At 35.0% G+C, this 21,523-nt stretch overlaps 1 protein-coding gene across 9 annotated transcripts in view; it reads left to right on the top strand.

Moving 5' to 3' along the window:
- Window positions 1-21,523, top strand: part of RPS6KA3 (ribosomal protein S6 kinase A3) — a 171,474-nt gene that overhangs the window by 63,174 nt on the left and 86,777 nt on the right. For 4 of the 9 annotated variants that reach the window (XM_008989060.5, XM_078364251.1, XM_078364255.1 and 1 more), the window contains one exon: window positions 18,733-18,789. In XM_008989060.5, the coding sequence (XP_008987308.1) occupies window positions 18,733-18,789 (57 nt within the window). Of the gene's footprint in view, window positions 1-11,881; window positions 11,976-12,871; window positions 12,973-18,035; window positions 18,057-18,732; window positions 18,790-21,523 lie in introns of all 9 variants that reach the window. The other 5 variants (XM_078364254.1, XM_035289158.3, XM_078364253.1 and 2 more) reach the window with 4 other exon arrangements.

Below are 21,523 nucleotides of genomic sequence, written 5' to 3'. Positions count from 1 at the left end.
ACTGGGGTGGACAGGAAGTTTAATAGCATGAAACAAGGTAAACTAGTAAAGAATAATATAAGCAGATGTAATCGGATCTTCAGGAGGAAATTATGACCTATAATGTACAGCAGTTTTCCATAGTACATTTTGAACCATAAAGTGGAAAACTAGAAAATAAATGTTATTTTCAACATAAAAGTTAATCACTTGGAGGACACTTCTGGTTCTGCCAAGATAGCGAACCCCTATTCCTCCTTGATCCTCCCTTACAGCTAAAACACCTTAGACATAACGCAACAGACACACAGCAACACTCTAAAGGTGGAAAACGAAGGCAAACAATCTGCAGACCTTGGGACTCAAGAAAATCTAGGGAATTCACTATTTGTATTCTTCCTATTGCCTCCCGTATATCCTCGGCAGGGTGCTATGAAAGCCTCTAAACTAGAACTGCCAACAGGCACAGACAAAAAGCTCTGAGAAAAACATGTTTTCTTTAGACAGACAACTAAGGGAAAGGTAGCCACATAAGACTAAACCTTTTTGACAATACTCAACCTACCCTGGCCAAACACCTTCAGAAGAACCCCAGCCCGCCCCAAAGAAGCAAATAACAGTGCGTTCACTCCCCAACCCAGTGGTGTGGGCTGGGGAGATCAGAGACCTAAGCACCCATTTCTTTGCCCAGCAAAAGTAGACAGCACTTTGGTTCCACCTGCTGGGTGGTTTTGGCAGACCAGGCAGGAAGCTTTTTCCCTCATTTCTCTTCAAGCAGAAGGAAGTTGTGCTCTTGCCAGGGTAGTGTCTAGCAGCAGTGGGGTCTAGCAGCAAATTGAGCTTCCACCCCAACCCAGGAGTAATGTTAATAAGGTTGCATGAGCCAGGGCTAATCCATACTCTACCCTCACCCGACATCGACAAGGCAGAACAACATAGTTGGAGGTAGGATTCTCAACACTGCTTAATCTCCACTAATGTCAGTGGGACCCAGTGGAGAACTGAGCCTTCACTCCCATCTGGGGGTGCCAGGGCTAGTTGGCATTCTGCTTCCTCCTCTACCCTTCGCTGTTGTTAGCTGAGTCCTTTGGGGAGCTGATCTTTTGACTTTATAGTGCAGCAACAAAGAAATATGAGTCAGCCCTCTGCTTTCCTCCTCCCTGTCATCAGTGGGGCCCAGCAGGGATATGAGCTTACACCCCTACTCAGAGGCAATGAGGTGATACAGGTTGGTGCCCTACTTTCATTGGGACTAAGAACGGAGCTGAACTTCCACCCATCTGCAACAAAGCAGTGTGAGTCATTGCTCCACTTTTGCCTGGGTGATGTTGGTGGAGCCCAGGGGGAAGCTGAACATAAACACTCACCCTCTCCTCACACTCTGCCTCAACAGAAGGACTGCCTGCTTCAGAAAAAAAAGATTAAATAGGAAAGAGTCTTATAATCTCCAAAAATATCCATTAGACAGTCACAAATCACTTATACCAAAAACCAGGATAATTGCAACACGAATGAGAAAAGACAACAGATATCAGCACTGTGATAATTCAGATGTTGGAATTATCAGACCAGAATTTTAAAGCAGCCATCACAAAAATGCCTCAGTGAGCAATCACAAACACACTGAAACAAACGAAAAATTAGTCTCAGAAAAGAAATGGAAGATACAAGGAAGAACCAAATAATACAATAACTGAAATAAACTTGCTACATGGGCTAGATAGAATGGAGATGCCAGGAAAGAATAACACTGAAGATAAAGCAATAGAAATGAACAATAGAGAAAAAATAAACTGGAAAATGAACAGAGCCTCAAAGGCCTAGTGAACATTAACAAAATATTTAACATTTATGTCGTCAGAGTCTCAGAAAGGGAGTAAAGAAAGTGGACCTGAAGAAATAATGGCTGAAATTTCCCCAAATTTTGCAAAAGACATATTGTACAAATTCAGGAAGCTAACTGAATCCCGAACAAGATAAACCCAAAGTAATCCACTCCTAGACACAATCAAAATCAAACTTTTGGAAATAAGTCGGTTTTTTGTAGTTATTGTATAATAAATACAGAGTTTCAATTGTGCAAGATAGTTCTGGAGATTAGTTGCATAATGTGAATATACTTAATACTACTAAACCATACACTTAAAAATAGTTCTATGACAATTGAAAATTTGAAATATCAAAATTTAGAAAATTAAACACAAATCTTTAAAGTAGCTACAGAGAAATAACTATTACCTATAGGGAACAATTGACATGACAGCAGATTTCCCATCAGAATCTACACAGTGGCTTATACCTATAATCCTAGCATTTTGGGAGGCTTACGCCTGTAATCCCAGCACTTTGGGAGGCCAAGGCTAGAAGACTGCTTGAGCCCCAGAGTTCGAGACCAGCTTGGGCAACATGGCAAGACTCCATTTCTACAAATAATAACTAAAAATAATTTTTATTGTTATTATGTGTAGAATAATATATAAAATGTATAATAAATATAAAAATAATAAATAGCCAGGCATGGTGGCACATACCTGTAATCCCAGCTACTGGTGAGGCTGAGGCTGGAGGATCACTTGAGCCCAGATAGTCAAGGCCGCAGTGAGCCATGGTTGCACCACTGCACTCCAGCCTTAGCAACACAGTGAGACCTCATCTCAGAACAATCTGTGAATTCTAGAAGGATATGGCACACAATTTTTAAAGTGCTGAAAGAAAATACTATCAACCCAGATTTCCATATTAAGTGAAAATTTCCTTCAGGAATAAAGGTAAAGTCAGAGTGGTCTTGGATACAGGAATACTAAGAGAATTTGTGAGTAGCAGACCCTGAAAGAGAATGACAAAAGAAGGAAACTTAGACGATCAGGAATAAAGAAACAATAACATAAATTCTACATAATCTCTTCCAGAAAATAGAGAATACTTCACAACTCATTTCATTAGGCCAGTATTACCCTGATAACTAAACATAAAGATAGTACAGAAAACTACATGTCAATATCCCTGAAGAAGATAGACACAGAATCCTCATCAAAATACTAGCAAAACAAATCCAACAACACATAAGAATTGTATGCCATGACCAAGTGGGTTTTATTCCACATCAGACTCTTTCAGCATTCAAAAATCATTCAAGGTAGTCTATAATATTAAAAGGTTAAAGAAGACAAATCACATGATGTTAGTGAAGAAAGCATATTGTTTCTTGGTCATAAAATGGTTTATAGGAAAGAGAAAAAACTAAAGTTAGCTAAGTTAAACATTCATTCATAATAAAAACTCAGCCAACTAATAGAGGGGGACTTGCTCAACTTGGTAATGAACCCACAGCCAACATAAAACTTAATGGTGAACGATGGAATGCTTTCCTCTTAAAATCAGGAACAAGGCAAAGATAGCCACTCTCTCCACTGCTATTCAACATTGTCCTAGTAGTTCTTACTATGTAATCGGCAAAAAGGCATAAAAATGTAAAAAGGAAATAAAACTTCCTATTTGCAGGTGATGTGCAGTTTCTAGTGAAAATCCTTGGAAATCTACAAAAAATTAGAACTAATAAATGAGTTCAACAAGGTTGTAAAAATACAAGATCAGCATACAAGAATAGATTGCATATATACTAGCAATAAATGTGTGGAAACAGAAATAAACTATCATTTATAATTGCTAAAAAAATACTTGGGCATTAATCTAACAAAATTTGTATAGGACTTGGATGCTGAAATCTGAAAACTTGATGAAAGAAATCAAGTGCTAAATCAGGGATGTATGATGTTCATAGATTGGAAGACTCAATGTAACAAAGATGTCAGTTCTCCCCAAATTTGTCTATGGGTTTAACACAAGCTTATTCTAAAAGTTATGTGGAAAAGCAAAGAAACTAAAATACCTAAAACAATATAAGGGCTGAGTGTGGTGGTTCATGCCTGTAATCCCAGCGCCTTGGGAGATTGAAGGATCACTTGAGGCCAGGAGTTCAAGACCAGCCTGGGCAATATAGCAAGGCCCTATCTCAAGAAAACCAATTTTTAGAAAAAATTAGCAAGGAATAATGGCATGCATCTATAGTCCTAGCTACTTGGGAGACTGAGGCAGGAGAATCACTTGAGCCTAGGATGTCAAGGCTACAGTTAACTGTGATCATACCACTGTATTCCAGCCTGGGCAACAGAGCAGGGGCCTGTCTCTAAAAATAAAATGGAAGGAATCATTCCACATGATTTTAAGACTTGCTGTATAGCTTCACTACTCAAAATACTATAGTATTGGCAAGGGGATACACACATAGATGAGAAGAATAAAATAGAGACAGGACAAAAGATAGACCCACATAAGTACAGCCAACTGACTTTTGTCAAAGTTACAAAAGCAGTTTGATATAAGGATAAATAGCCTTTTCAACAATGGTGCATGGAGCAATTGCACATCTATAGGTAAAACAGCAAGCCTCAACCCAAACCTCACACTATACAAAAGTTAATTTTAAATGAATCATGGATTTAAATGTAAAACTAGAAAACTTTTAGAATTTAGACATAGGAGAAGATCTTCAGGACTGTGGACTAAATGAAGCATTTAAACATGAGACCAAAAGCAAATTCTATAAAAGAAAAAAACAACACATTGAAGTTCTGAAAATTGAAAACCTTTCTATCTATGAAGAAGACTCCGTGAAGGGGATGAACCTGTAACTGAGACCGGACTTGTATCTACAATATTCAAAGAACTCTCAAAACTCAGCAGTAACACAAACAAGCAATCCAGGCAAAAAATAGGCCAAATAAATGAACAGATACTTCGCTAAAGAGAATAGCAGATAAGCATATGAAAAGATGTTCAGCATGGTTAGCTATCAGGGAAGTGAAAAAAATGCGATATCACTACATACCTATTAGAACAGCCAAAATAAAAAATAGTGACAATATCAAATAGCAAGGATGCAAACAAACTGGATCACTCGTATGTTGCTGGTGAGGATATAAAATGATATAGCCCCTTGGGAAAATAGTTTGACCATTTATTAATAAACATATACTTGCTATATGATCCAGCAGTTGTACTCCTGGGCATTTAACACAGAGAAATAAAAACTTACATCCACATTAAAGTTTGTGCACAGATGTTCATAGCAGCTTTATTTGTACTATACAAAAATTAGAAGCCAAATGTCCTTGAATGGGAAATGGTCAAACAATCTAGCATATCCACATCATAGAATAATACTACTCAGTAACTAAAGAGGAATGAATTGTTGATACACACAAAAGCTTGGATGACTCTCAAGGAAATTATGCTGAGTGAAAAAAGATTACATGCTGTATGATTTATAGGACAGTCTTAAAATGACAGAATCATTGCAGTGGAGAATGCTGATTGCCAGGAATTAGGAAAAGGGGAGGGAAATGTGGTCATAAAGGGGCCACATGAGGGATTCTGGTGGCAATGAACTGTTCAGTATCTTTACTGTAGTGGTGGATATAGAGACCCACACATGGGATAAAATGAGCTAGAAAACACATATACCTATATACCTGTAAAACCAGTGAAATCTGTGTAGGATCTGTGCATTGTACCAGCAGCAATTTCCTGGCTTTGGCAGGAAGTTACATAAGATGTTACCACTGGGGTGAAGTGGTGTGTGGGACCTCTCTATTATTTTTACAACTTCCTGTGACTTTATGATCATTGGATCATTTCTAAAGGTAAGAAAACAAGTTTAAAAGCATTAGATAAAATGTCTATTCTCAATTAAAAACTTATTCCTAGTAATTTTACTCATAGGAACAAAAGGGTGTGTGCTTAATACTTAAAACATCATCTCAAACCAGTAACCAGCATCATGCTTGATAGGGACATTTTATAGGCATTTTCATTAAAGCTATGCCTGCTATTTTCACTTCTATTTTACATTCTAGAAGAGCTTGCTAATGCAATTAAATAAAATCAAAGAGTATTCAAAAGGATAAAAGATTATTCATATATGATATAATTATCTACGGAAATCCTCTAAAAAGGTTTATTAAAACTAACGATAGTCTAGTAAGATGATATTAGACAAAATGTATTCAGAAATCAACCAACAGCTTTCCTGTTTATGAGCCATAAACATAAACTATAATGGAAAAAAGATCTCATTTGAAATAGCAACAAAAATATTGAATGCCTAGAAATAAATATAACAAGCAAAGGACAAGACCTAAATGAAGAACTGAATTGTGTTAAAGAACAATTTGAAAAAATGAGAAAAAAAAAAGCTATGGTTCTTTAATGTAATTTAAATTACTTACAAGAGGATTTGAAGTTTGTTTTTTCTTGGTTTTTAAGATTTGAGGTAACTCTTCCTTTGTTTTGAATAAACTCAGATTTTTAGTTTTTAAAAATTTCCTTAGGTTTCTCTAAGTTATTGCTTATGTGAGCAGTTAAAACAACAATTTTTAGTAATTTTTTTTTGAGACAAGGGTGTCACTCTGTCACCCAGGCTGGAGTGCAGTGGCATGATCTCAGCTCACTGCAACCTCTGCCTCCCGGGTTCAAGCATTTTTCCTGCCTCAGTCTTCAAGTACCTGGGACTACAGGCATGCGCCGCAATGCCCAGCTAATTTTTACGTTTTTTGGTAGAGACAGGGTTTCACCATGTTGGCCAGGCTAGTCTTGAACTCCTGGCCTCAAGCAATCCACCCATCTAAAATGCTGGGATTTCAGGCATGAGCCGCCACGCCCAGCCTAGTATTCTTATTAATACTACTTATGCTTAATACATATGCATGTAGAATTAATCATGGAGCTCTAATTAGAAACTATATTTGTGGTTATCTTTTCAGAAATTAGTTTTGGCGGCTTTGCTGCTAGGTTATGTTTATACCTAGGTTGAGTTTTAAATATAGATGTACATATTTTAATTAGAGTGAATCATTTGAATTGTTTCTTCCTAAGTCACTTCACCTAGAAACATGTCTAAAACACTTTGTATTGAGATACAGTTGATACTACACAAACAGGAATCCTGTTAAACAGGTTCTGATTTATTGTGTATTTGAGCAAGTACCATTGTATCATTTTACTTGTAAGTTATTAAAGATGTTTGTAAGAGTATATATAAGTTTAAGTGTTAACAGTTATGTTATCAATAATGTTTATTAGTTCAGTTCAGTAGACATTTAGCATCACTTGTCTTACAGAGGGGGAAACAGAGGTTTAAATGATTTTTGCCACAGTCACAGCAAATAAAAGCTTGGACTTTGAAGCCTAGCATAATCGTGTAACTGTTTTGGATAGGAGGGCTTCATTAAACCTCTGGAAACCAAAATAAATCACTGGACTTGTTCATAGGACTCCTGAATTAGCTAAACCAAGTAGTACGTTAAAGGGTTATCCAGAACTCAGATTTTTAGCCATAGAAATGGAATTGGACCCATTAGGGCAAGGGGTTCTTCAAAATCTGCTTAAATAATAGTAGTTGTCATTTCCCCTGCAAGATGAGCAGGAGGAAAGAGAAGCTGATACCTCCAAAACAGCCATTGTGGCTGGGCATACTGAGCTGTACCACAACCTCCAGCATAATTAGTATCCAAATTTTATGGATTAGAAAACTGAGATTCATGTTAAGTCACTTACCCAAAGTCACACCTATAATAAAGAACAAAGCCAGGCTTTGAAACTTGATATATCAGACTCCAGAGCTCATGATCTTTACACTGAGATTTCCCAGTCTTGTCTAATCACAGGTGTCCTCTAACATGCCTGTTTAAAAAATAATATACTTAACCATGGGGCTTCTGGGAATTCTGATTCAGTGTCAACCTGAGATAGGTCCAGGTAATATATATTTAACAGGAGCCTTAGGTAATTTTGATCATCAGGCAGATTTGAAGAATATTACCAATGCCATCGTCTGCTGAGAGGTAGGGTTTGAAGGTATTGGAGAAGCAGGAATAGGATTAGGAGTGGATGCCATTTTTTTTAATTGGTACTTTACTACTTTAGTAAAATAATAGATCATATTGTGGAAATTATAAAATTGCTTTAAGTTCCTTGATCTGCACAAAAAAATATTTTTTTCTTTCAGTTGACGACAGTCGTACAATCAGTTCTTTGGCATTATCTGTGTTTACATTGGGGAACAAAAGTACCACTGACAAATATAGATAAAACTATTCTGAATCCAGAAGTGGAAGAAAAAGTTATACTTAGAAGTAACATAAAAACAGCTTCAAACATGGAATCAGTAATTTCCTTGGGTATGAAAACCCCATGAAATTTTAAATAACTTTAATCTAAAACTATAATCCTTAAAGTTTTATAGAAGATCATAAAACTTTCAAGCTGGGAAAGCTCCTGAATAGTCACATATTTATGGATGAAGCAACCACAACTTAGAGAGGCTTGGGGGCTTGCCCACAGTTAGTGGCAGACTTTCAAATCCATGCTGGCCAAGATTACATAGAACTCTTACAGATTACAGATAAGTACCAGAAAAAAAGTGACTTTTCCAAGCATACACCAGTTTTTAGAAATAAATATAGTGGCAAGTCATGTTTTTCTTATATTCCCTACTTTGTTTACCTAATTTTTATGTTTTCTTTCATTTTTCATTGCCCTAATGAGAATGAATATATTTAAAGAAATCCCTTTTAGGAGATTATATAATTTGAAATATTATATCTGATCAATGATATGTTAGAAAAATGAACCATAATCTTCCTAGAATAGCATATTTAACAAATAGATACTTTCAGAACTTGTTATGTTAAAGAACTCTAGTTTTCTCCACTTTTATTACAAAACTATTTTATGAATGGAGAAAAATGAGCATAGCTAGATGCCTGTATATGAATTTTTACAGCAATGTAACAGTATTTCTATGTAAGTAGTAGGAGCTTTGATTTGAACTTGGGTTTAATTATCTGCAAATTTAATAGCTCTATGATCTTGGACAAGTTATTAAACTGTCAGCCTAACTTTTTTTTCTTCTCTACGTAATGACTTACCTCATAGATGGTTTTTAATGATAAATTGGGATTAAATGAGAATATGTGTAACACAGGTAGCACTGTAGTTTGAACAAAATAGGCAATGAATAAATGATAGCTGTTACTTGTTTCCTTTACCCAGTAGTTATTTAGAAGAATATTAATTTCTGAGTGACTGCTTTAGTTTATTTCCTTAATATTTTATTATAATCCAAAAATATGATCTGTGTAATTCCTGCCTTTAAGAATTTTAAGCTGGCCAGATGCAGTGGCTCATGCCTGTAATCCTAGCACTTTGGAAGGCTGAGGTGGGAGGATTGCTTGAGGCCAGGAGTTTGAGGCTGCAGTGAGCCAAGATTGCACCACTGCACTCTAGCCTAGGTGACAGCAAGATACTGTCTCTCAAAAAAAAAAAGTTTTAAATTTACTTTATGGCCTAGAACATGGTCAGTTTTTATAACTTTTCATAGAAACTTAAAAGTTGAAAAGAACCCATATTCTTTTTACATTATGAAATTCAGTATCTACCTAATGTAAATTATTTCAAATGCTCTGTCCTTTTGTTCATTATGCTAGCTGATATTAGTGTACTAAAATTTTCCCATCCATTTTGTTTCCATTTATTTTATGTCATAGTCTCCAAAGTATCTGCTTTTGTGTTTTGTGGTTGGTTTAGTCATGGTTAAATGTTCAATACTATTCATTTGCTGTTTTTAATGACTTTTTTGCTTAAAAAATAACACATGCTAATTGTAGAAAATCTAAAAAATAAACATACACAGAAGGAAGTAAACCTCTGCACTCTTACTGTGGAATATTATTAAAAGATTTTTATGTGATTAAGAGTAGGGGTTTTAGGGCCATGTGCAGTGGCTCACACCTTTAATCCCAACACTTTGGGAGACTGAGGTGGGCAGATCACTTGAGGTCAGGAGTTTGAGACCAGCCTGATCAACATGGTGAAACCCAGTCTCTACTAAAATATAAAAAAATTAGCTGGATATGGTGGCATGCAGTTGTAGTCCCAGTTATTCAGGAGACTGAGGCAGAAGAATCATTGGAACCTGGGAGGTGGAGGTTGCAGTGAGCCAGGATTGTGCCACTGCACTCCAGCCTGGGTGACAGATCCAGACTCCATCTCAAAACAAAAAACAAAAGAGTAGGGGGTTAGAATTAGATTTAGGTTTGAATTTGGGCTCTACTTATTAGCCTTAGGCAGTATACTAGACTTTCTCATCTATTCAACAAATATTTATTGAACACCTACTGTACGTGCCAGGCATTTTGCTAGGGGGCTGGGGATCCAGTGCTTAGAAAGATTGAGATACCTGTCTTGGCTTAATTTCCTCATTTGTAAATTGGTGATAATACCCCACGAAGTTGTTAAGCATCAAAGATAATAGTGCTTTGCATTTGCCTGGTATGCGACAAGAGCTCAGTAAATGATAGCAATCATTATTACTGTGTATATTAATGTTGATTATATCTTTAATTAAAATAAAATGACTTTTAATCAGCATAAAGTTTTTGCCTTATATTTTATTTTTGGTATTAATGCCATAAACATTTGTTTTAATTTTCTTTATACTTACCTGTTTGGTTTGAGTTTCTCTTTAAAGTAGTAAATAGTTGTTAGTTTACTTTTTTAAAAATATAACTTGATTCTTAAAGTTTTGATTATCAACCATTTTAAACACATACCAGACTGGAAAGAGTAGTATAATGAACCACCATATTCCCATAACCCATCCTCAAGGATTATCAAACTCATGGCCGATTTTGTTCCATTTCTGCTTCCTTTTCTCATTCTCCCAACCACCCCCTTCCCCAATAAATATTTGCATTTATACTTCTTAAAAGTTAGAGTTTTAAAACTTGTAAACACCTTACCATCATCACTCATAAGAACATCAGTAATTCTTTAATAACATCTAGTCACTTCCTTGTATAATTAGACACTTAAACTTTACATTTCTTACATTATTACTTTTCGAATGATTTCTGTCATTTTATATTTTTTATTCTTGTGAGGTTTTTTTCTTCTTCCATACGAATTGTTTGAGGAGGTTATAAAATACAGAAGAAAGAATTACGGAGGTAAAAAGACCTGGGTTTGAATCCTGCTTCTGCCATTCAGTAATTAACTTGGCTGAGCCTTGTTTTCCTCGACTATAAAATAGAGTAATTATACCTGACTCATGTTCTTAGGGTTGAATGTGATGCCTGTAAAAAGTATTATTAATAGTCACTGCCAGTTATTTCTTTAGTGATTTGGACTGTAATATCTATTCTTGGTTACTGTATGGTTTTTCAAAACATTCCAAAATTTATATTTAATGTTACTAAAAATAATGGTTTTAAAATACCTTCTAGGAAAGAGAATTTAGAATCTTTGCTTCTCCTACTACCTCTTTTATTTTGAGTTCACATTAATTTAACCTGAGATTACAAATCCTACTTTTAGCTTTCTAAGGTGGTTTTTTCTTTTATATTGTTTATATACTTATATCAATTATTCTTCCTTATTGACCCCTTTCCTTTAGTGGGATTAACTATTTTACTCAGTTTTTTCTAGATACTAAGTGGGTGTCAGTATACTTCTCCAGTTCTTTTCTACCTCAGTATTCTTTATCTCTTTTTTTATTCTCTTTTGATGGTCTAGGATGTACCTTTGAACAATTTATTTTTTTTTAACTACCAGGATGGTGAAAACTTGACTTTGCAGATCTAAGAATAATTTCCTGTGACCTTTGTACATGAAAAGCTAGGATGAGGTATAAAATTCTTAGATCATAACTTTTCCTTTTCAACTCTCTGTAAGTGATTACTTCATTGTCTTCTGGCATTTTATTGTTGCAGAGGAGAAATCTGAGGTCAATCTGATTTCAGTTCCTTTGAAATAACCTATTTTTTTTCTGCTTGTATGCTTGTAGGATTATATCTTTATCCTTGAAATTTAAAAACATTTGCCAGGACATGTCTTGGTGTTGATGATCTCTGTTGAACCTTCTCAGTCTCCAGTCTCAGGTATTTTTTTCAGAACTGGAAAGTTTTCTTATACTTTTGATTGATTAAAACTGCCTGTTTTTTTTTTCTTTAGGAACATCTGTTATTCATAGATTATTTCTATGTCTGTCTTCCATAGTTTTTTAAATCTTTTTTTTTTTCATTTACTCAAGTTTGTTCTCTGTGGCATGGATTCCGTTTTCTTCAGTGTCAATTCTAATACTTGCTATTCACAATGCAGATTTACTTTTGGCTACTATGTTTTCATTTCTTTATTCTTATCTCAACATACTCTTGTTTCATAAGCAGAATTCCCCTTAGAGGGTAACAGTTCAAAAAACATGAGGTGGATCCAGGCCTGAAACTTGGCCACAATCACAGGACCAGGAAAAAACAAAGTTTCTGAAAGGGTCCTCTTAATCTTAAAAATGTAGATATAACCAGAGGTCATTCCTCCCCTCATCTAGAAAATAGAACAGTGTTGGGTACTAACAGACCTTAAGTAGCTAGAGGAATAGTAAAGCAGGCACAAGGGCACCTTAACTAGAAATAAACTGATTTTTCTAATTACATGTATTGTTTTCTCTTTATAAAATTAATACATAATAAGTGCATATAACTTTGAAAATACAGTACAAAGAAGAAAATCCTATGACCCAGGTAACAACTGATAAGATTTTATATGTTTTGCCAATTACATGCACACATGTTGGGAGGGGGGATGCAAAATTGGGTCATACTATATAGTTTTGTATCCTTTTTAATTTAATATATTGCAAGCATATTTTTTGCATCATTAAATTTTCTTTGAGGCCCTGATTTTAACCATTGCATAGTATTCCTACATATGAATAGATGTATTATGATTTATTTAACCAGTCCCTTGTTGGTCACTTAGATTGTTTTCTATTTTTCAGTATAATGAGTATGATGAATATCACTGTACATAAGTCTTTATGCACATCTCTGATATTTCCTTAGGATAAATGAGGAGCTGATTCTTAATCCTGTCACATTGGTAAGGATTATATACATTCCTTATTAAGAATATAAAGTGCTTGTTACTTACTGTTTCAATGTGATTGCATAGAAGATTCGTTGGATTCTGAACAATTTGATGGTATCTTAACCAAAGTTTGAGAGAGGTTTCTAATGCCTCATGCTCAGCACCTTCATGATGGAATTCCTACTGCATAAGCTTTTCGACAGGAAAACCACTGCTGATATCAGGGAGTTTGGAAGGTAGATGTACCTGTGGATTAAAAAAAAACTATGGTCCTTGCTCATTCCTACAACCTGGGTCTCCATATTAATACACTAGGGCTCTGGATCCTTTCTTTTCCTCCTCCCTTCCTGTTACTTCAGACTGTTACTCTCTGTGAAGATTCTTCGGATGTCCATTTGTCCATTTCATTTCTAGGTAGGAGAATGTCAGTAGATGGTATGCCCTGCTGAGTTCAAGTTAGCATTTTATCAGTCACAGATTAATTTTTGGTCCTAGCATACTTATACATGATGATCTTCTGCCGAAATCAAAGTATTTTTTAACTAATATTATATTTTCAGAGGTATCAAACAGCAGACTGGAAAAGGACATTGTTGTAACATGCCATTACAACAAAGCAATCTGCTTAATAGAATTGCTTAAAATGCAAGTGTTTAAAGTAATAAAATATTTTTAACATCAGAATTTTCCTTAAAATACTTAGGAATACTCTAGTGTTCCTGAAGCCTTGGTTCAGAAATACTTGTTTGAATTATTCTTCCTCTTTAAGCTTGGAAAATGATCCTAGGTGATAATTTTTACAACATTGAAAGCAATACCTGCTGAAAGTCAAGGGAACAATCTGCTTTATCTGATTTGTTCTGATGAGACCCATATTGTAGGTTATTCTAATGTGTGACTTTATACACATTTCAGGCTAACAAAGTAAAGCATGATTAGCAATTCCTAACCTTTTCCAGTATTTCACATCACATTTGCATATATACAATCTGCCAGGCTCAGATTTTTTGGCTGAAAGGCATTATGGTGGGATGAGAGAGGATAAATACATTTGCCTTACTTTTAAACTATTTTTTGTCCATACTCATTCTCTAGCTACATTGTATAAAAATATAGCACATATATAAATGATCTCTTCCACCCTGCTTGGTGGAAAATTGACTGTAATGAATGGAAAATTGAATGTAGCGAACAGGTATTTCAATACTCTCCTATACTTCCGCATTGCATTACATCTTTAGAAGTTATCTGTAGAAATGTAAATGTTATACAGTCAATTGAGGCAAAAGAGAGGAAAAGAAGTAACATTTACTGAACATGTACTGTCTCTTGGTGGATCTTTTTAATTACAACATCCTTATGAGGTAGATATTATGTGCATCTTGTGAATGAAGAAACACAGGCTCAAAATGTTAAATAACTTACCCAAGTTCAGGTAACTACACCAGTAAGTGACAGAGTTGGGGTTTAAACGTGGTACTGGCAAGCTTTAGAACACTTTTTTTTCCCACTTGTTTCTTAAAATTAAATATGTTTTCTTGTTTAACAGATACTATTCCTTAAACTTGGGGAACAATAGGAATAAAATATTGAGTAAGACTGATAATCCATATAACCTAATCTCTAATAAAAGCAAGGGTCATTTTCCAAATGGGAAACTTAACTGCAGAAGTAACTTTATGCTCATTTCTAATAGATATCATTTGAATCCTTGTTTTGATTAAGTGATAGAAAAGTTTCATTTAAATAGAGATGCTTTTTTGGTAGAAAAAGCTCTTTGTAAAGCTTTACTGGTATATAGGATAACACTGGCTCACTGCTTTAAAAATTAAATTGTTCAATATTTTAAATTTTTGCTAAACTCAGGATGTAGATGTTTTTACAAAAAGTGGAGCATAAAATACCCTTCAGATTATGTTTCACTCAATTTTTTTCTTAGGTTGCTTTGTTAGTATATACTATACTCTTAGCTGGGTGAGTAGTTGAGAAAAGAAAGTTTATTGTAAAATTTGAGATGACATGAAGCTAAAAATAGTGAAGAGGCTGATTGACAGATTTGGAATCTAATCTATAGAGACTAGCAATGGATCACAGCTGGAAAGACATAATGAAAAAATTTAAATAAAGGTTTATTCATGGAACGAAGAGTAACAACAGGTATGGTTAGAGGATGCAGGGTGTGGTTGCAGTGCAAGTAAAGAAGACAAGGATTCAGTCAGAAAACTTGACATGTCAGCATTGTGTTGAGGGCATTCCAAAAATAATGCATATGTGAACTGTATTAACATAAGTTTATTTTCTAGGTCAAAAGAGGTAATATGCCCTTTACTCTGCATTGGTCATATGAGGGTTGAAATGTTAATTACATATAATTCCATATACCACCCTTTAAGATAAATTGGAGCATGCTCAGAAAAGAAGGTGGTGATGAGTCTTAGCTGTCTTAAAGGAATGTTTGAAGGAACTTGTTATCTAGAAAAGACAAGACTCAGGGTGGATTAGAGTCATAGATGTAGATTTATGACTCTAATCAAAGTCACAGACTTCCTGTGACTTTGCAGATAGAGTACAGGCAAGTTAGTCATCATTTATTAGTAATCCTCTTAAAGAGAATTCACAGCTGAGAAAAGTTGCTATATAATGAAAAATTTCATGTAGCAGGCAGTACTTTTTCAGAGATAGTATAGTGCCTAGTGAGGTAGTATTTAGGCGTAAGTATAAGAACAAAGTAGAAAGAATTTAAACATATGATGTATAATAGGAACAGAATATTTTTATGATGCCGTACCAATTCAAAGATATTTTTAATTCCAAGATCAAAAGAACTTCAGAGAGTATTATTTTATCCTCATGAGGCTACCTCACCTTAGTAATAGTAATGTGCATTGATAACAGCTCTTTACCATTTATAAAGTTCTTTCTTCTGAATTATCTTGTTTTGGAGCCTGGTAATACTCCTTTGGGTAGACAGGACAAGTATCCTCATTTTGAACAGGTAAAGAAATAGGCTAGCTAAGAGAAAGTCTGAATTGCCTCAAATCATAAAGCTTATAAGCAGCAGCCTAGGGCTCTACCCTTGGTCTACAAATTCCAAGTTTAGTGCTGTTTCTCCTGTACCACTTTTCTTTAAAAGTAAGTTATAAGTTGTGATACTTGTTTTGCATACATTAAAAATTGCAAGGAACAGATGGTTCTTAAATTTTATTCCTGAGAAAAACGTACATGTAGCTCAAGTTAGACTGAGGGTTCTAAATGCCAAGCAATGGGGAGTCATGGGGGCAAGTCTGTGTTACAGAAAGATAACCATTTACAATTAATGAAAAAATCTGGTTTGGGCTGCTAGATGAATGATGGTGCCTTTCATTAAGATGGCAAATACAGGAGAGGGAGCAGGTTGGTAGGTAATTGAGCAAATGAGGTAATTGAATTTTGGACATAAAAAATAGCTGATATTGATTGTTTACTAAGTGCCAGACACTATGCTTAGGGTTTTATATCATTTAACTCATTTAGTCTTTACTACAACCCCCTGAAGATAAAACTTTTCAATCTTCATTTTCCGTATGAAGAAAGTGAAAAGCTTAGATTGTTTAAAGAACTTATCCAAGGCTTCATAGGGCAAGAATAGGAATTTGAATCTCTATGTCTGACAACAGAGCCACAGTTGTTAGGAGCTAGTTCTTTGGAACATTCGGATAAGAACAACCAGTAGTCAGTTGAATAAATGGTTGTCACTTTGAGGAAACAGAAATATTCTAGAGATATATGAGTGTCTTTATACCAAAGAAGAGGACAGTGTTACAGCCTTTGAACATACCTTAGGAAAATAAAGATTTTATACCTGCCTCTCCACCTTTTCCTGAATTTTGGCACTGTTTCTGTGCTTCGTAGTATTACATAGGCATTCCCTAATCTAGGAACATCTTCTATGAATGGGTGAAAGTGAAAGGTACCCTTTGTATAAGGTCAATAGACCCTTCTAGGATGGGGGCCATGTTTTATTAACTTTTATCTCCAGCTCAGTGCCTAGAATATAGCTTGAATGAAAAGAAATGAATGAATGAATGAATGAATGGTAAATAGGGATGCGAAGAACAAAGAGGGGAGTTCATATTCAGAGCAGCTGCCTCCTGTGTAGTTTGAAGTGATAGGTGGGCTGCCTTTTTTTCCTAGGTAATAATGCTCCAAAATGGTTAGTTTACATCCTTGTATACTTGTTGAATTAATAGTCAGGGGCTACTCCTTTTCCAACTGAGGGAATGAGAAAAGAAACTATGTGTTCCTGACTTCCGCTTTTGTGATTTTTAAAACTTACACAAATAATACATATTCATTGTAGACATTGTAGGCACATTAGAATATTCAAATAAGCAAAAATAAACCATTTAAATTGTCTAAAATTCTACCACCCAGAGATAGCCACTGTTAACATTTTGGTGTATATCCTTCCAGAGTTTTTCCCATAAAAATATATACATTGAAACATGTATATATTTATTTTAAATGGGATCATTACAATCCATATTGTTTTGTAAACTGCTTTTTCACTTATTACATGTGACTGTCTTTCTATGTCAATGAATTTACATCTTTATCATCATTTTAATGACCTCATAGTATTCCATTATAAGGATGTACCATAACATATTTAACTAGTTCTCTATTGTTAGGAATGTAGGTTTCCAATTTGAAGTTCTTTTGGGATAAAAGTTATGGTGAGCATTCTTCTATGTATATCTTTGTACACTTATCTACTTTAAAAAAATAGAAGTAGATTGATGAGACATTTCAAAATTTTATGTGTACTATTTCGGTTTTTAAAAAATACAAACTCAGATTGCCTTCCTGAAAGGTTGTGCTGATTAACACTTTCTCCAGCAGTATGTTCAGAGTACTCTTTCCCCAATACCCTCATTAACACTGAGTGGTTTTTTGTTTGTATGTGGTTTTTATTTATTTATTTTTTGTAAATCATTACCAATTTGAAAGGCAAAAGGTGTCTTTGGGTTAAATGCATTTCTTTGATGAGTACTAAGGCTGAACTCTTTTTTCCCTTATTGCTCATTTCTGTTGAGGTTCATCATTTTTTCTTACAGGTTTGTAAAACAAAGCTCTTTGTGTATTGAGGATACCAACCCTTTGTTATATGTTGCCTTTTTTTGTAATCAGTTTGTCTTTTATCTTTTTTCATGTCTGGCAGAAGTTTTAAACTTATAGACTAAAATGTCATTTTTTCTTTATGATTTCAACCCTTCTTACCCCATGAGTATTGTTCACTTATATTCTAATACTTGTATAATTTTATTTTTGACATTTAAATGTTTAATCCATCTGGAATTTATTTTGATGTAGAGATTGGGCTTATTTTCTCTGAAATAATTAATCAGTTCCCTTGATTAATTATGAATGAAGTTGGAATTTAGAATGTGTTTTGCCATACAGTGTTGTAAATGATGTTTGGTGAGGCTTAAATAAGACCATTTGTAATGCATTTAACTATTAAACTCAAGGGCTCACCTGGAAAGGTAATAATCATTTATTATATTACTTCCATGGAAAAAATGTTTTTATAGTTTCAAATAATTAACTTTTGAAGCACAGCCTGTTGCAAATTTAGCAACTGAATATTCATGTGGTGGTTCTACTTCATTAGAGCCCTTTAGGGGTGAAAATCTTCCTCAGTTGTTTTTTGTTTTTTTTGTCTGCCTTCATTTAACTTTAATTGATGTGAGTTATGTTTTGGTAACTTTCTGCTTGCTGTGCTTTTCACAGAATGGACAGCAAATTATGGATGAACCTATGGGAGAGGAGGAGATTAATCCACAAACTGTAAGTAAAATATTTTATCACAAAGGGTATAGATAAATGAAATACTAAAAAAAGAAAAATAATGGATAAGCACAGACCAAAAAAGATAAAAGAAATACTATAAAGTTATTATTTTTCACCTGAGCAGAGTAATCATTTTACAGTATTAGAAACTCGTTGGTCCTTTCACATTAACTTTATCAAAATACATTATTGAGTATTCCAGGGACCTCTCTAAAAACTATTTGATAAGAGTGATTTTTAAGAGAAAGACAAAACAGATTGCTTTATATTGTTGAAAGTTTTTCATTAGTGCCTAAAGCTTATGTTTTTTCGTTTCTTGGGGTTTTTTTTTTTTTTTTTTGAGATGGAGTCTATCTTGTCACCCAGGCTGGAGTGCAATGGGGCAATCTTGGCTCACTGCAACCTCAGCCTCCCGGGTTCAAGCAATTCTCCTGCCTCAGACTCCTGAGTAGCTGAGATTACAGGTGCCTGTCACCACACTCGGCTCATTTTTGAATTTTTATATTTTTAGTAGAGATGGGGTTTCTCCATGTTGGCCAGGCTGGTCTCGAACTCCTGACCTCAGGTGATCTGCCCACCTTGGCCTCCCCAAGTGCTGGGATTACAGACATGAGTCACTATGCCCAGCCTAAAGCTTATGTTTTTAAAGAACCAAACTGATCAAAAATTTGTTAAAGACAAAATATGAAGGTCATACTTCACAGATATGTCTAACATAGAAAGTGGATGTTCACCATTTTCTCATCTGGTTTTTTGTTGTTGTTTACTCCTGAATCCCCAGTAACTAAACCAATATGCCTGGCACATAATGGACACTTATTAAATATTGCATAAATGAATTAATTAATTGTTCCCTACCACCACACACAGAATAACTATTGTCAGCAGCTCAGTTATAGTCGTCTTGACATTTTTACGTAAGATAATTATTATTTATGATTACAAAATACATATTCTGCAACTCGCTCTTTTTACTTAACATGTCTTGAACATCTTTTTATGACATTACATATAGATCTACCTCTTACTTTGTTTTTTTGTGTTTTGTTTTGGGGGATTTTTTGAGACAAGGTGTCTCTCTGTCTGTCACCCAGGCTGGAATGCAGTGGTGCAGTCATGACTCACTGTAACCTCGAACTCCTTGGCTCAAGCAACCCTCCCACCTCAGCCTTCCTAGTAGCTAGGACTACAGGCACATGCCATCACGCCCAGATAATTTTTTTTAATGTTTGTGTTTTTTGTACAAATGAGGTCTTGCTATGTTGCCCAGGCTGGTCTTGAACTCCTGACCTCAAGCAATTATCCTGCCTCAGCCTCCCAAAGCATTGGGATTACAGGTGTTAGCCACCCACGCCCAGCCGGATCTATCTACCTCTTTTGAAGTGGTTACACAGTATTCTATTTTATGAATATTCTATATTTAATGTAATTTTCTCCTATTTATTTTTGTGAATTTGTGTTTTAGTAGGATATAGTCTTAGAAAAGGATGTACTGAAACCAAGGGTATAAACATTTAAATCCCAATAGACATTTATCAAATTTTCCTTCAAAATTTCAGTATATGAGAATACCTGTTTGAGTATTACCTAGTCAACACTAGATATTATTAGGAAATATTTTTAATTTGAGTGACTCTAGATAAATAATACTTTCCCTTTTTTTTTTTCTTGTTTGAGACAGAGTCTCGCTCTGCCACCCAGGCTGGGGTGCAGTGGTACGATCTCAGTTCACTGCAACCTCTGACTCTTGGGTTCAAGCCATTCTCCTGCCTCAGCCTCCCAAGTAGCTGGAATTATAGGCACCTGCCACCACGCCCAACTAATTTCTACATTTTTAGTAGAGACAGGATTTCACTATGTTGGCCAAGCTGGCCTCGAACTCCTGACCTCAAGTGATCTACCCATTTCAGTCTCCCAAAGTGCTGGGATTGCAGGTGTGAGCCAACATGCCTTGCCAACTTTCCCATTTTAATTTGCATCTCATTTGATTACTAGTGAGGTTGAGTATCCATACATTATTGGCCTTTGTTATTTTATGTTTTGCTCAGTTTTCTTTGGGGTTACTTGTTGTCTCCTTATTGGTCTGTACAGTCTCTGTATATATTCTGGATATTAACTCCATGTCTATTATATATCTTGTAATATGTTTTTTTAAACATTGATTATGTGTCTTTCATTGTAGTACGTACAGAAGTTTTCATTTTTAAATAGTCAAATCTGACTTCTGGGTTTCATGCTTTGGTTAGAAAATCCTTCCCTACACTAAGGTTATAAAAATATCCTTTTACATTTTGACCTTTTATGGTTTTTTGGTGTTTTTTATTTTGCTTTGCATTTAGATCTGTGATCCCCTTGGAATTTGGTACCTGGTATGAGGTAGAAACCTAACTTTTCTTTCCAAATAGCCTATTGTCCTAACCTCTATTTATTGAATTAATAAAATCTATTCTTTTCCCCACTCATTTGAGATACCTCTTTTATCATGTATAAAATTGCCTTATACCCCTTGTATCAGTTTCCTAATTTGCCATAGCAAATTACCACAAACTGGGTGGTTTAAAACAACAGATGGTTCTCGGGGAAGTTCCTTCCTTGCCTATTCCAGCTTCTAGTGTTTGCCAGCAATGCTTGACATTCCATGGCTTGTAGATACATCATTCCACTCTCTGCCTCAGGCATCAGATGATCTCCCTGTTTGTGTCTGTGTCCAAATTTCCCTCTTCTCATAAGA

The sequence above is a fragment of the Callithrix jacchus genome, chromosome X, assembly GCF_049354715.1.
Source record: "Callithrix jacchus isolate 240 chromosome X, calJac240_pri, whole genome shotgun sequence".
Classification (NCBI taxonomy): Eukaryota; Metazoa; Chordata; class Mammalia; order Primates; family Cebidae; genus Callithrix; species Callithrix jacchus.
Note: the sequence above shows the minus strand (reverse complement) of the source record. Positions and strands in the feature narration are given on the sequence as shown.